The sequence below is a fragment of the Bombina bombina genome, chromosome 5 (assembly GCF_027579735.1).
Source record: "Bombina bombina isolate aBomBom1 chromosome 5, aBomBom1.pri, whole genome shotgun sequence".
NCBI lineage: Eukaryota > Metazoa > Chordata > Amphibia > Anura > Bombinatoridae > Bombina > Bombina bombina.
In genome coordinates, this window is record NC_069503.1 from 677,339,779 (window position 1) to 677,354,218 (window position 14,440).

At 37.5% G+C, this 14,440-nt stretch overlaps 1 protein-coding gene across 4 annotated transcripts in view; it reads left to right on the forward strand.

Annotated features, from left to right (window-relative positions):
* Nucleotides 1–516: 516 nt before the first annotated feature.
* Nucleotides 517–14,440, forward strand: part of ZCCHC2 (zinc finger CCHC-type containing 2) — a 228,741-nt gene continuing 214,817 nt past the window's right edge. For all 4 annotated transcript variants that reach the window (XM_053714634.1, XM_053714637.1, XM_053714636.1 and 1 more), the window contains exon 1: nt 517–1,398. In XM_053714634.1, coding sequence (XP_053570609.1) covers nt 751–1,398 — 648 coding nt within the window. In that variant the 5' untranslated portion in view covers nt 517–750. The remainder of the gene's footprint in view (nt 1,399–14,440) is intronic.

A 14,440-nucleotide genomic window follows, 5' to 3' on the forward strand; every position in this document is an offset into this window, starting at 1 on the left:
TCACCTGAGTAACTATTGATACCAAAGAGCCACGGAATGTTCTGCAACTCAGTCTCACGTGTACAACAAGCAGCTCTGTTACACACTGATATAATTATTAGGTGAAAAAAAGTGTATACCCCGCCCCACCCCCCAAAAAAAAATATTCTGCAGACGCCCATGCAATAAACCATCTCTATTGTATATAGACCCGTTAATTCTACCATCGTGGAAAATTATAAAGATCGTGTAATTTGAATTTAAAAAGAGATATCTTAATTTACCCTTGTCTGTGTGCCACTGACGGGCCTACCTTTGCTATGTAAACCACCGGTTGCACATGACTGTGACTCTAACGTACAGTCTCACACACACAGTCACACCGAGCTGATGTACTCTTGCTGCTGCTGCTGGCAATGACCCAAGCTATGGCAAATCCCTCCCCTTCCAGTGATGGAGACTACAGCCAATGACAGTGCAGGGCTCCCCGAGGCAAGCCGCTGCTGACGTTTCGGCGATGCTACGTAACTGCTTGGGCAATCAGGCAGTCAAATCCAGGGAAAACGAAAGAGCGTTCTGGAAGTCAGCCGTGATCCTCCCTCCGCGCGCCCAAGGCCACTTTTCCCTGCTGTTCATCTCCTTCTTGTGGACGCTCAGCAAGCACACGCATACTCCGGTGGTTATGGGCAGCGTGAGTCGCCGCGTGTTTTAGTACCCTGCTGCTTGTGAGCGGTTAAGCCGTTGGATGCTGTCCCAGTGTCGCCATCGATAATGCTTAAGATGAAGTTGCCCCAAAGGAAGAGCAAACTAAAGGCATCTGATGATGAGGAGGACGAAGAGGAGCGCGGCCCCTGCTCTATGTGCGAACCTGGCGCCTTACAGAGGGAGGCAGCGTACAAATGGTTTGTGAATTCGCTGGGCCCTGCTCACCGCCTAGAGTTCGCCTGTGGGCTCCTGGACCTGTGTAACCCGCTAGAGTTGCGGTTCCTGGGATCATACTTGGAGGATCTAGCTCGTAAGGACTGCCACTATCTGCGGGACTTCGAGACCCGCGCCAACGGGCTCAGTGAGGAGGCGGCGGCGGGGCTGCAACAGCTGTTGGGGAACCTGAGCGACTCGGCCTCCCGCTCCAAGCTTATAATTTATTTGGCGCTGCTCAGCCCAGAGAACCGAGAGGTTGCTAGCCGTATGTATCGCCTGCTACTATTGCCAACTGTCGGTCCTGGTGGACTTCTGGGTGGGTGGGACGAAGAGGAGGACGAGAGAGAGCCCCGGGAGGTGGAGGCTGCCAGCGAAGAGCTGCTCCTGCTCTTTACCATGGCCTCTTTGCACCCGGCCTTCTCTTTTCACCAGAGGGTCAACATGCAGGAGAAGCTTGAAGAGCTTCGGAAAGCTATGTGCAGGATTCGGCGAACCCAGGTTAGTGAGGGTGGGCTGGCTGCTACATTCATTGTCTGCCCTAGAAATAATGGCGATATCAATCTCTCCATGTTTTATGTAATCTTGTGGAGCTGAATTACTGAAGTGCAAGGTTAGTCCTTTTACTTTAATGAATGGTTTACTAGAGTTCCTTACATTGGTATGAGTTTAGCTCTTGATTTCATTCTTTCTGGATTACTCAACAGATCTTTATTTGATCGATATGAAGCTGGATTACTGAAATACTCCGTTTTAGTGAATCCGCTTCAGACGATAGCATGACGGGTTTTTATAAGAGATGTTGATTAAATTCGTATATAATAATTGTTCGTTATTACTGTATGTATACCAGGGCTGTCAGTCCTGTCACTGCTGACAAGTGTAATGAACCACATGCTGTTACTCAATGTCACCTGTGACTGTACTGTCATGCCATACCAAAGTCAATGTTGTCATCAAATGAATTTTTCCTTCTAATTTTATATAACTGAGGTACAAATATCAAGGTTTTAACCACTTTTTGGTAATCGCAGTTAATTACATTATTACAATTTTATAGTAGTCAGGGAGCTTATTGAAATAGCAGAGCTCTGAAATGTATGTTTTAGTATTTAGTTTCTAAAGAGCTAGGCAGTAATTGGTGTAATATTGTAACTTTTATAGAGCCACTTAGCAGTGTTAGTGCTGTTCTTTATAGAATTAGGCAACAAATTCGCTATTAAATGCTTATTAAAAGGACATAATAGAGCAAACATGACATGCTGTAATTATTTAAACTATTACATTTAGCACTAGTTACCCTGCAATGCTCTGTTTAAAATCCTCAGATTTTTGCACAATTTTATTCTTTTAGCACTTTGTTTTCACCATGGCATTGACAAACGTTACGTTACTCATACCCAACATCTGTAGTGTAGATGCTTCTATCCACCAAGCTAATTTTCCATTCCTATACTTCATTTTCTTTAGCTAATATTTTAAGTGTATAATAAACTGCTGCAAACTTAGAGGCACACCAGTTTAGTAGTAATATTTTTATTTTATTTATTTTTTTTATTTTTTTTACAGTCACTCATCCCTAACACTCAGGATTATAGATGTGGCTTGTAATTGCAGAATATGTGCACGTTTGCCACAGATGCAATGTTTTGACTATTTTTAACTCCATTTGCAAGAGATAAACACATAATTAACCCCTTAGTGACCCGGCCATTTTTCAATTTTCTTACAGTTTGGGACCAGGGCTATTCATACATTTCAGTGGTGTTTGTGTTTAGCTGTAATTTTCCTCTTACTCATTTACTGTATCCATACATATACCTTTTTTTTTTTTCTCGCCATTAAATGGACTTTCTAAAGATACTATTTTCATCATATCTTATAATTTACTAAAACATTTTTATAAAATATGATGAAAAAAACATACTTTTTCTAACTTTGACCCCCAAAATTTGTTCCACATCTACAACCACCAAAAACACCCATGCTAAATAGTTTCCAAATGTTGTCTTGAGTTTAGAAATACCTAATGTTTACATGTTCTTTGCTTTTTTTGCAAGTTAAAGGGCAATAAGTACAAGTAGCACTTTGCTTATTTCCAAATCATTTTTTTCTCTTAAAATTAGCGATACTTACATTGTAATGCTGATATGTGTCAGGAATCCCTTAATAACCCTTCGTGTATGTGTGTGTGTGTGTATATATATATATGTGTGTATATTTCTACACACCCCTGTTAAAATGTCAGGTTTCTGTGATGTAAAAAAATGAGACAAAGATAAATCATTTCAGAACGTTTTCCATCTTTAATGTGACACATAAACTGTACAGCTCAATTGAAAAACAAACTGAAATCTTTTAGGTAAAGGGAAGTTAAAAAATAAAATAATATGGTTGCATAAGTGTGAACACCCTTAAACTAATGCTTTTTTGAAGCACCTTTTGATTTTATTACAGCACTCAGTCTTTTTGGGTATGAGTTTTTCAGCATGGCACATCTTGACTTTGCAAGATTTGCCAACTCTTCTTTGCAAAAACACTCTAAATCTGTCAGAATGCAAGGGCATCTCCTGTGCACAGCCCTCTTCAGATCACCCCACAGATTTTGAATTGGATTCAGGTCTGGGCTCTGGTTGGGCCATCCCAAAACTTTAATCTTCTTCTGGTGAATCCATTCCTTTATTGATTTGGATGTATGCTTTGGGTCGTTGTCATGCTGAAAGATGACGTTCCTCTTCATGTTCAGCTTTCTAGCAGAAGCCTGAAGGTTTTGTGCCAATAATGTCTGGTATTTGGAACTGTTCATTATTCCCTCTACCTTGACTAAGGCCCCAGTTCCAGCTGAAGAAAAACAGCCCCAAAGCATGATTCTGACACCACCATGCTTCACTGTGGGTATGGTGTTCTTTTGGTGATATGCAGTGTTGTTTTTGCACCAAACATATCTTTTAGAATTATGGCCAAAAAGTTCAACTTCATCAGACCAGAACACCTTTTGCAACATGCTTTTGGGAAACTTCAGATGTGTTTTTCAAAATTTAGCCGGCCTTGGATGTTTTTTTTTTGTTGTTGTAAGAAAAGGCTTCCGTCTTGCCACTTTACCCCATATCCCAGAGATATAAAGAATACGGGCAATTGTTGTCACATGTACCACAGAGCCAGTACTTACCAGATATTCCTGCAGCTCCTTTAATGTTGCTGTAGGCCTCTTGGCAGCCTCCCGGGCCAGTTTTCTTCTCGTCTTTTCAGCAATTTTGGAGGGACATCCAGTTCTTGGTAATGTCACTGTTGCACCATATTTTCTCCACTTGATGATGACCGTCTTCACTGTGTTCCATGGTATATCTAATGCCTTGGATATTCTTTTGTACCCTTCCCCTGACTGATACCTTTTAACAATGAGATCCCTCTGATGCTTTAAAATTTCTCTGCGGACCATGACTTTTGCTGTAGGATGCGACTAACAAAATGTCAGGAAAGACCTACTAGAACAGCAGAACGTTATTTGGGGTTAATGAGAGGCACTTTAAATGACAGGTGTGTACTGACTCCTATTTAACATGATTTTGAATGTGATTGCTTAATTCTGAACACAGCTACATCCCCAGTTATAAAAGGGTCTTCACACTAATGCAACCATTTTTTTTTATTATTATTATTTTTATTATTATTATTTTTTTTATTATTTTTTTATTATTATTTTTTTATTATTATTTTTTTATTATTATTTTTTTATTATTATTTTTTTATTATTTTTTTATTATTATTTTTTTATTATTATTTTTTTATTATTATTTTTTTATTATTTTTTTTTTATTCATTTTTTAATTTCTCTTTACCTAAAATATTTGTTTTTCAATTGAGTTGTACAGTTTATAGGTCACATTAAATGTGTAAAAAGTTCTGAAATGATTTCTTAGTCTAATTTCACCGCCACATGCGATCAAATAAAATTGTTCACTTTTTTACTAACTTTACGTTTCTCACTGAAATTATTTACAAACAGTTTGTGCAATTATGGCACAAATGATTGTAAATGCTTCTCTGGTATCCCTTTTGTAAAGAAATAGCATATATATCTCTCTATATCTCTAGCTTTGGCATTGCTTTTTGGTAATTAGGCCGCTAAATGCCGCAGCGCACTACACTTGTATTATGCCCAGCAGTGAAGGGGTTAATTAGGTAGCTTGTAGGGTTAATTTTAGCTTTAGTGTAGAGATCAGCCTCTCACCTGACACATCCCACTCCCTGATCCCTCCCCCCCTCACAATTGTCACCGCTATCTTAAAGGGACAGAATACTCGTATGCTAAATCACTTGAAACTGATGCAGTATAACTGTAAAAGATGAACAGAAAATATCACCTGAGCATCTCTATGTAAAAAGAAGATATTTTACCTTACACTTTCCTCAGTTTAGCAGAGTAAGTCCTGTGTAAAAAGTTATACTTGGCTGCTGCCCAGCTGCAGGTAACAAATTAAAAAATGAAGAAATGAACAGCAGCCAATCGGCATCAACAGTGCTGAGGTCATGAACTCTTACTTTGATCTCATGAGATTTGACTTAACTCTCATGAGATTTCATAGTAATCTTCCTTAAACTGTACAGGTAAATAAGATGAGTGTTCACGAAGCTCACTCCCTTAGCTGTCCCGGGACAGACATACTGATTTGCTGTTTAGAAGTCCTTTACAATGGGATGTGGCTACTGAGTAGGGTGACCATATTGCTGCTTTAAAAGAGACACACATAAAAAAAAATACATGTCAGGTTTCTTATACAAAACATGTATTTAAACAACCCTGACATTTATTTTTCATATGGTCACCCTACTACTGAGGAACTTTTGAGGTAAAATATCTTTCTTTTTTACATAGAGATGTTCAGGTGATATTTTCTAGTCACCTTTTTACATCTATGCTGCATCACTTTCAATTGTTTAAACATTTGGGTATCATGGCCCTTTAAGTACAGGCAGAAAGTCTGCCAATATTAAAATATTTTCTTTTGCGGTTTTGACTTATTCTGTTGTGCAAATGGCGTAAGTTGCTTGTAGCGCATGCTCATTTCAATAAGATGACAGTGTTCTGAGCACAGGAGCGTGCAGATAGACTTTTACATGGGGCGCATGGTGAGGCTCTGATTGGCTAGAACAGATGCCACTCAAAGAAGGGGCTTCACAAATCTCAGAGAGACTGAATTCAATACGGTAATGTAGCAGGAATAAACGTAAAATTATTCATTGTGCTGATGAATTGATTAATAAAAATGCATATCGATATGCTAGTTGGGATAAGACCTTAACAAATATGTGGAGCACTTTGGCCGAATTTACCATCACTTTAAGACACTTTTTAAATGTACTTCTGTTAATGAATTTACTTTGTTCTTTTGGTATTCTTTGTTGAAAACCATTTATACATATCCTCTGCAGCAATGCCCTACTTCGAGCTAGTTGGTTATTGGTGGCTAAACATATTTGTCTCATCATTGGCTCGTCAGATGTTTTCAGCTAGCTCGCAGCAGTGCGTTGCTGCTCTGGAACTGATTTGAATTATGTTTTAATGCTGATGCAATGGGTAATCTGGTTATCATGCGCCCATGTGTATTATAATGGCCATCATGCCAAGTGCTATGCAGGCTGGGGATACAGGGGCTGTGGGTGCTGTCATGCATGGCCTACTGTGCTACACAGACCAGGGCTGTCAGTCATATTTGTGTTTCTGCTGAGAACTTTTGGAGCTAGGATGTCCTGGCACCTGGGCTTTGTCAAGACATTTGCTACAGGAGTGTTCTGGGAAATATATGGGTTTAAAACCAGCTGCAGTAATGTAACCTCTTGATATCTACTGAAACAAATGTTAAAGGGACATGAAACCCATTTTTTTTTCTTCCATGATTCAGATAGATTTAATTTTAAGCAACTTTCCAAATTCCTTCTATTTTCAAATTTGCTTAATTCACTTGGTATTCTTTGTTAAAGGAGCAGCATTGCAATACTGGGAGCTAGCTGAGTACATCTGATGAGCCAGTTCTAGCAGAAAAATGTGTGTAGACACCAATCAGCAGCTAGTTCAGAGTAATGCACTGCTGCTTTTGAAGATATGCACATATGCTTTTTTTATTATTAACCTCCTTATTACCTGTTCTCTAATAGTCTCTCTCAACCTTTTTGTATGCTATAGGTAAGTATTAGTAGGTTTAAAAAAGATCAGAAACTAATGTGCTTACCCCATAATGTAACAAATTTTCATTTTAAAATCTAGTTTTACTGAATGCAAAAACATTTTTTTTGGAATAGTGGAACAAACGATAAAGAAAGCAACTTATATAGAAAACAACACACAGTTCTTTAAAGGGACATTATATTGAAAAAATTGCATGCTTTGATTTGTTAGAGCAGGGGTCAACAAATTTGTTTAACATTTTAGGTCATTAGTAAGAATATTTAGTATGTATGTATATGTATGTATATATATATATATATATATATATATATATATATATATATATATATATATATATATATATATATATTGTGTGTGTGTAGAATAACCAAAACATTTAAATTCTGGGAGCCAGTGGCTCCCTTGGTCTGTCGAGCCCTGTGTTAGAGCATTTCATTTTATCATGATTGGCCCTACAGATCTATTTAATTGCTTCAAAGTGGTTGAACAAATGGGTAAAGTATTGCTCAGGAGCTGCAGAGAAATGCTGGTCCTTATCAGAAACTGCCACTGAGCCAATCAGCAGCACTTATTGCACAGCTGGGTTGCGTGACTTGCTCTACTTACTGATTGTGTCAGCTGCATTTTATGTTCGGGACCAGCAGTTCTCTGACTCCCGAAAGAAACTTGTAGCGGTTAAAACACATTTGTGGGTTGATCAAGAGATGCTCTAACGAATGACAGCATATCATTTATTCACTATAATGGCAACCCTATAGGCAGGGTTTGAAATTTTCAATGGTCCTGGACAACTTAAAAATGTGACTTTCCTATCTTTAACATTGAGTGGACTTCTAACTTTTCCCTCACCATAGTGATATTTTTCCACCCCTGACTATAGGTAAGCACGCAGTCTATTTGTACCCCGGGGCAAAAATCACTCCCTCCCTAATCTGTCCTCTCAGTGCGACATAGATGCAAGCAAACCAGTATTTTTAAGTGTGTTGTGTGTTTTTTTTATTTTTTTTATTTGCAGCCCTACATGTATGCACTCAGATTTTTTTTTTGTTTCCCCAGGACAAAAAGAAAAGCCCTACTTGTTCTTTTACAAATCTACATGAACAGAGAATATGGGTATTTTATTTAATGCAGCAATAAATTAACCTCCCTGGCCATCATAGACAAAAGACAGTTGATGGGTTAGATTGTTTATGCATAAACCTCTTGCAGCTGTGATTTAACCTGCTGAAATGCTGGCTGAACATCATGGGGAAATATAGTTCCAAAACCTCTGGAGGTCCACAATTGATGACCCCTGGTGTAGTGGCTTTTGAGCAAGGCGTGACAAGCCCAGGTGCCAGGGACCCACTTGTGCCTTAAAATGATGCCCTGGCACCTTGGTTTAGAGTAGAGCTGCAACAACTAATCGGCATAATCGATAATCGATTATGAAAATTGTTGTCAACGAATCTCATAATCAATTAGTTGGTTTGCAATTAGTTGGTCTGTGCACAGCACCAGCTGCTTTTACTCCAATAAGCTCCTGCACATGGTATTGTGTTTTATGGTTATGCCCTTAGCCTAAAGGACATTTTACTTTTCACTTTTTATGGACAGTATGAGTTTATTTGTAAGTTTACAACTACTCCTGGCTTATGTGCAACCCAAAAATAAAATAGGAGTCATGATTTGGATTGTTTATATAAAATCAGATGATTTGGGACTATGCTTTGCATGATATAGTGCCAAGCTTGTTATTTACACCTAGCCATGAATTGATGTCACTATTACCTGTTTGCACAATTTTTAGCGCATCCCTTGCTATTGCTGATTATATGTACTCTATAGATAAATGTGTAAGGCTATGTCCTGTTACTGATATATAGTATTTAGCCCCTTTTGCCTTTTTTTTTTTTTTTTTTTTCTTTTCTATTTTTAATTAATTGGAATATTTACCAAATTCAACCTGTGTATGTATATATAATTTTAAGAGTGGACTAGATATTTTCCCCCCTAACCTTATAGATGGTTATTTACCACTGCATATAGATATTAAAGATATTTTTATGTTAAAATGAAGTCCAGGTTTACTTTGTTGAGAGTTCCCTTGCATTGGTGGAACCAACAAAGATAAATAGCCCACCTTGGTGAAATTGGCAAAACCCTATTTATGCATCTCAGGCACCTCAACACCATCCGAGTGTCTCTTCTCTGCTGCAGGCAAAATAGCTTGCAAAAAAAGAGAGCCAGCCTCAGCCAGGAGCATGTGGACATGTTGATATTTTTGCATTTCAATGCAAAGTTTCTGAAAGAGTGAATAACAGAATGTTATAAACAGTGGTAGTCTACCTATTACTAGTTCTACCTCTTTTCAAACAGTTTGGTTTTGTTTTGCTTAATTATAAAAATTTGTTCTGCTGCTTAAAAAATTGGACCAACAGTTGTTTTAATGTAAAGTTTTAGTCGGAAGTTTATTTTTATAACGCTCAGTATGTGGATTTTATTTTAAATATAGGAAAACAAATATTTGTTTATTTTCTTATCCGATTAGTCGAAAAAAATAATCGGCCGATTAATCGATTTATGAAAATAATTGTTAGTTGCAGCCCTAGTTTAGAGTGTCCAAGACACCCAACTTTTCCCTGCTTGCAGCACCTGTCATACCTAAAAATTAGCTTGGTGCAGCTGGATCCTTTCTTCGCCAACTTTGTGTTTTCCCCAGGACTTTTTTAATGTGTGCACCACTCGGCTGAGTTTACTGCCAACTATCTAAAATTTAAAAGTGATGGTATACTCTGCACTTTTTTGCACTGTACAATAATAGCTTTAATTATTTTTCATGTGGAAATTTTTTTATTTTATTATCCAAAGTTGCTTATAAATTATTATATCGTAATAGTTGTTACATTCTCACTTCCATCGGGCCCACCCTTTGTTCTCATTGTGATGTTTTTGATTGTCAACCAATGATAACGTTAGACAGACATACAGCTAGCTAGCTATTTCATCTGAGGTGTCCTGGTATTTGCTAAACGCATGCATGGTAGCATTTGGCAAATGTATGCATATTACAACAAGATGGGGTCCCAATTACATATTGGTAAGCAGTGAATCGGAACTCCTTGTTCTCATTCACCGTTTACTTTAATAACTGTGATCAAGTTGTAATAGTATTGGCCAAGCTCTGCTGCATATTAGAAAGTGAGTTGTATCACCAGCACTTTTTGGATAACATTTGATTTAATAATATTAAATGACACCTTCAGGGGCACGCATTAAGAAATATGTATAGAGTGGGTGGGCCACTCTAAGTCACTAGAAGACAGGAACATTTTACGGAGATGTAAATCTTTTATATTTATTAAAGAAAGTCTGATAAAAGTAAGTTTACAGCACATATCATTTACCATCACTTTCAAGGGACAGTCAACACCATAATGTTTGTTGTTTAAAAAGAAAGATAATTATTATCTATCTATTATTATTACCCATTCCCCAGTTTTGCATAACCAACACAGTTATAATAATACACATTTTACCTCTGTAATTACCTTGTATCTAAGCTTCTGCTGACTGCCCCCTTATTTCAGTTCTTTTGACACTTGCATTTTAGCCAGTCAATGCTCACTCCTAGGTCACTTCACGTGCATGAGCTCAATGTTATCTATATGAAACACATGAACTAATTCCCTCTAGTGGTCAAAATGCTTTCAGATTAGAGGCAGTCTTCAAGGTCTAAGAAATTTAGCATATGAACCTCCTAGGTTTAGATTTCAACTAAATACCAAGAGAATAAAGCAAACTTGGTGATAAAAGTAAATTGGGAAGTTGTTTAAAATTACATGCCCTATTTAAATCATGAGGGTTTTTTTTTTTGTTTTTTTTGGACTTTACTGTCCCTTTAAGTCAATATTATGATTCCACAAATTATCATTATATAAAATTATTAAATTATACAATTCATTTGTGCTTTGGATAGTAGTAAATGTTATATTTCAAAGTATTACACTGCCCCACCTGGCTACTTCACAATGCCACCCAGCTGGCAACATTTTCTGGGGATAATCACTGTGTTGTGTTATGGTATGTATGTATATATAATTATGTAGTGTATATGTAGCATATATTTTCTTTTTCTCTCTTTTTCTCTCTTTTTCTCTCTTTTTCTCTCTTTTTCTCTCTTTTTCTCTCTTTTTCTCTCTTTTTCTCTCTTTTTCTCTCTTTTTCTCTCTTTTTCTCTCTTTTTCTCTCTTTTTCTCTCTTTTTTTCTCTCTTTTTCAATATCTGTAGCCATATGGCTGTGCTTAGAAAATCTTGGCCACACAAAAAATCAACTCTACTACTTTTTGCTGATTTCTGAAACCAGTGATTTTAAGCAAACTCCCTTTTAAACACGCAAAACAAGATTGCGTACAAATGTATAAAGACACTTGACCAAACCAATTCTTAATCAATAAAAATATATACGGTATATATTTTAATTAAAAGTAATAATACAAATGTGTATGAATACAATAAGTCGCTTATCAATAGTGATAAAACAGTCTTAAACATTAAAAACATATTCACACATGCTGAGAAATGATCATTACCATTACTCAGTGTAAAATGGGTGATATTCTGCATTGTGTCCGAATAGCTAAAATAGTGTTCTCTGGCTTAATCCCAGTAAATTCCTTTCAAGATTCCATTGGGCTAGGGCAAACCAATCTCAGATCAAACAGGTGGGCACCACTTTAGTTTAAAATTTCAAACACTTAAACTTTTGACAAAGGTAATAGCTCACTAAAGGCATATTTACAATTGTATGTGAACATCCAAATTCACGTATGCTTGATTCCCCCATAGCTACTTTACTTTCCATACAGCGTTGCTTTTTAAACTTTCCAGTTTATAGCACCTTGGCTCATTGCACTATAGTCTAGCCCTCAAGAAACCAGAGATGAGAACATTCACAGGCTTCCAGAGTTTGCTGAAATCTCCGCTAAATGCTATGTAGCTATCTGTCTTAGTAGTTTAACTCTTTGCCTACCTTTACATATATGGGCATTAAATACACACAAAACCCATTCAGATAGATTATACAATTTTAAACAACTTACCAAATTAATACTATTATATAATATCCTTCTTTATCTCGGTATTTGCTGAAGAAGCAGCAATGCAGTACTGGGCGCTATCTGAACACATTGGTCAGCCAATTACAAGAGGCATATATGTGCAGCAACCAATCAACAGCTCAAGAGAACAAAACAAATTAGATAATGAAAGTAATGTGTTAAGTTGTCTAAATTCACATGCTCCCTCTGAATCGCAAAAGCAAAAAAAAGTTGGGTTTCATGTCCCTTTTTTAAGGGTACTATTTTAAGTTTTTTGATTCTACGGATTTGTCAAGACCCAGCTAAATAGGCACAGTGCAAATCTTTTAATCTTTATATGCATAAAAAGTTCTGAAAAATACTCCTATGGTTATATACTGAATAGTGTAAATTTGTAACCTTTTAATATCTCAAAGTACTGAGCTAATTAATTTCATATTGCTTTCTAATGACACAATGAGTCCACGGATCATCTAATTACTATTGGGAATATCTCTCCTGCCTAGCAGGAGGCAGCAAAGAGCACCACAGCAAAGTTGTTAAATATCACCTCCAACCCTAGTCATTCTCTTTGCCTATGTTAGAGCAAGGAAGTGGTAAAGTTAGGAGTTAGGAAAAGATTCTTCAAGCAAGATTTTATTTTTTAAGCAGTGCAAGATTGTTTTGCTTTGCTCTAGGGTGTAGCCGTAGTCCATATCAGTCTCTTCAGTAGAGCAGTGGTGACTTTAAAGCAATGGGAACTTGTGGGACATAATTTTCACTTCGCCTCCCATGTATTTATGCTTCCCTACCCATACAAGCCTGAGTAAGATTACTCAGTCTTTGTTTCTATCCACAGGTCCATGTGAGGGAACTGGCCTCCCAAACCTAGTGTGCTGCCTGGCAGAAGTATTAAGGTAAGTGCTAACTTTATATTTTTGTGGGCCATGCAGGGAAAAAGGATAGCACTTTTACTTTCGTTGGGACAAATTACATTCCTATGACGGGAATATTTATTAAGGGCAGCGGAGTAGGCACTGGGGACGAGGAGAATCTGACTCTTGGTGGTGTATGTTTTTTATATTTTACTCCCGAGAGCTGTGTTAATTGAATTAGCCGATCAGGAGTTTTATGGTTCCGCCCACAATGGCCGGAGTTGGATACGGCGGCAGTTCCTATTGCGTGCCTTTTTTCTAGCCCTGTTTGTCACTTCCTGTGTCTCCGGAGGGATATTCAGCTGCCTCACAGATTCGGCAGCGTTGCGGTTACGGACCGCAGTGTTTACAGAGTTGAGTCCGGATCAGTCACAAAGTAGTTTACTTCGTTAGAAACAGGCAGATAAGCACCTCAGCAATGCTAAGCTGAGGTGTAGAGTTGTCTGAAAGTCATTTTGGGGGCTAAGGTGTAATTTTAATAGTTGAAGAATAAAGCAGCTATTTTGTTAGTTTAAAAATTAAAGGAACAGTAATTATTTTTTTGGCTTTGTTGGGAGATATTTTCTGATTTAAATATCAGTTGTCTGTTTATTGGTGAATAAAGATGGACCAAGAAACCCTGCAAGATGTTACATGTTCTTTATGTTTTGATGCTAATGTAGAACCACCAATCCCTTTCTGTTCCTCATTTATTGAGAGATCTATACATTATAGGGATAGACCTTTTTCTGAGACAACACTATTTAGTGCGGATACTGTTCAGGAGTCTTCTGATAATGTTCAAGATGTGCCGCAGCTTTCTCCTCAAGCGTCCATACAGCTAGTGCCCTGCGCTTCCTCTATTACTCCACCTGGAGTTACCTTGCAAGACATCGCTTCCCTAATGTCATCAGCGGTATCTGATGCATTGTCTGCTTTTCCCATGCTGCAGGGAATGCGCAAGAGGAAATGTAATCAATTTGTGAATAAGAAGATACAGAAAAAGTAGTGTATTTGGTTTTTAATAAACGTTTACTGTGTTTTTTAAAACCATTTGTCATCATGAAGTTTGTACCATACAATCTTTTCTACTACAAGTTTGGATATATGTGAGCAGGTGTTTTATGAGCAGCTGCTGATCCAGACACTAAGATCGTTGACTGATATATATGAGACTGAGACGCTGAAATCTGCATGTCGATCTGCAGTTCGTGAAGATAGCTCGCTGGGCAGCTATTAATAGTCCAGCCTGTACCTGTGGCACTTCTCAAGTGCTCTATATCTAGTAAGTGATATTCATTCTCAGACTTGGTGTTATACCTTTAACTGATAGTGAAGTTGTTTCTTTCAGGTTCAAGCTTGAACACCTCCGTTTGTTACTTAAG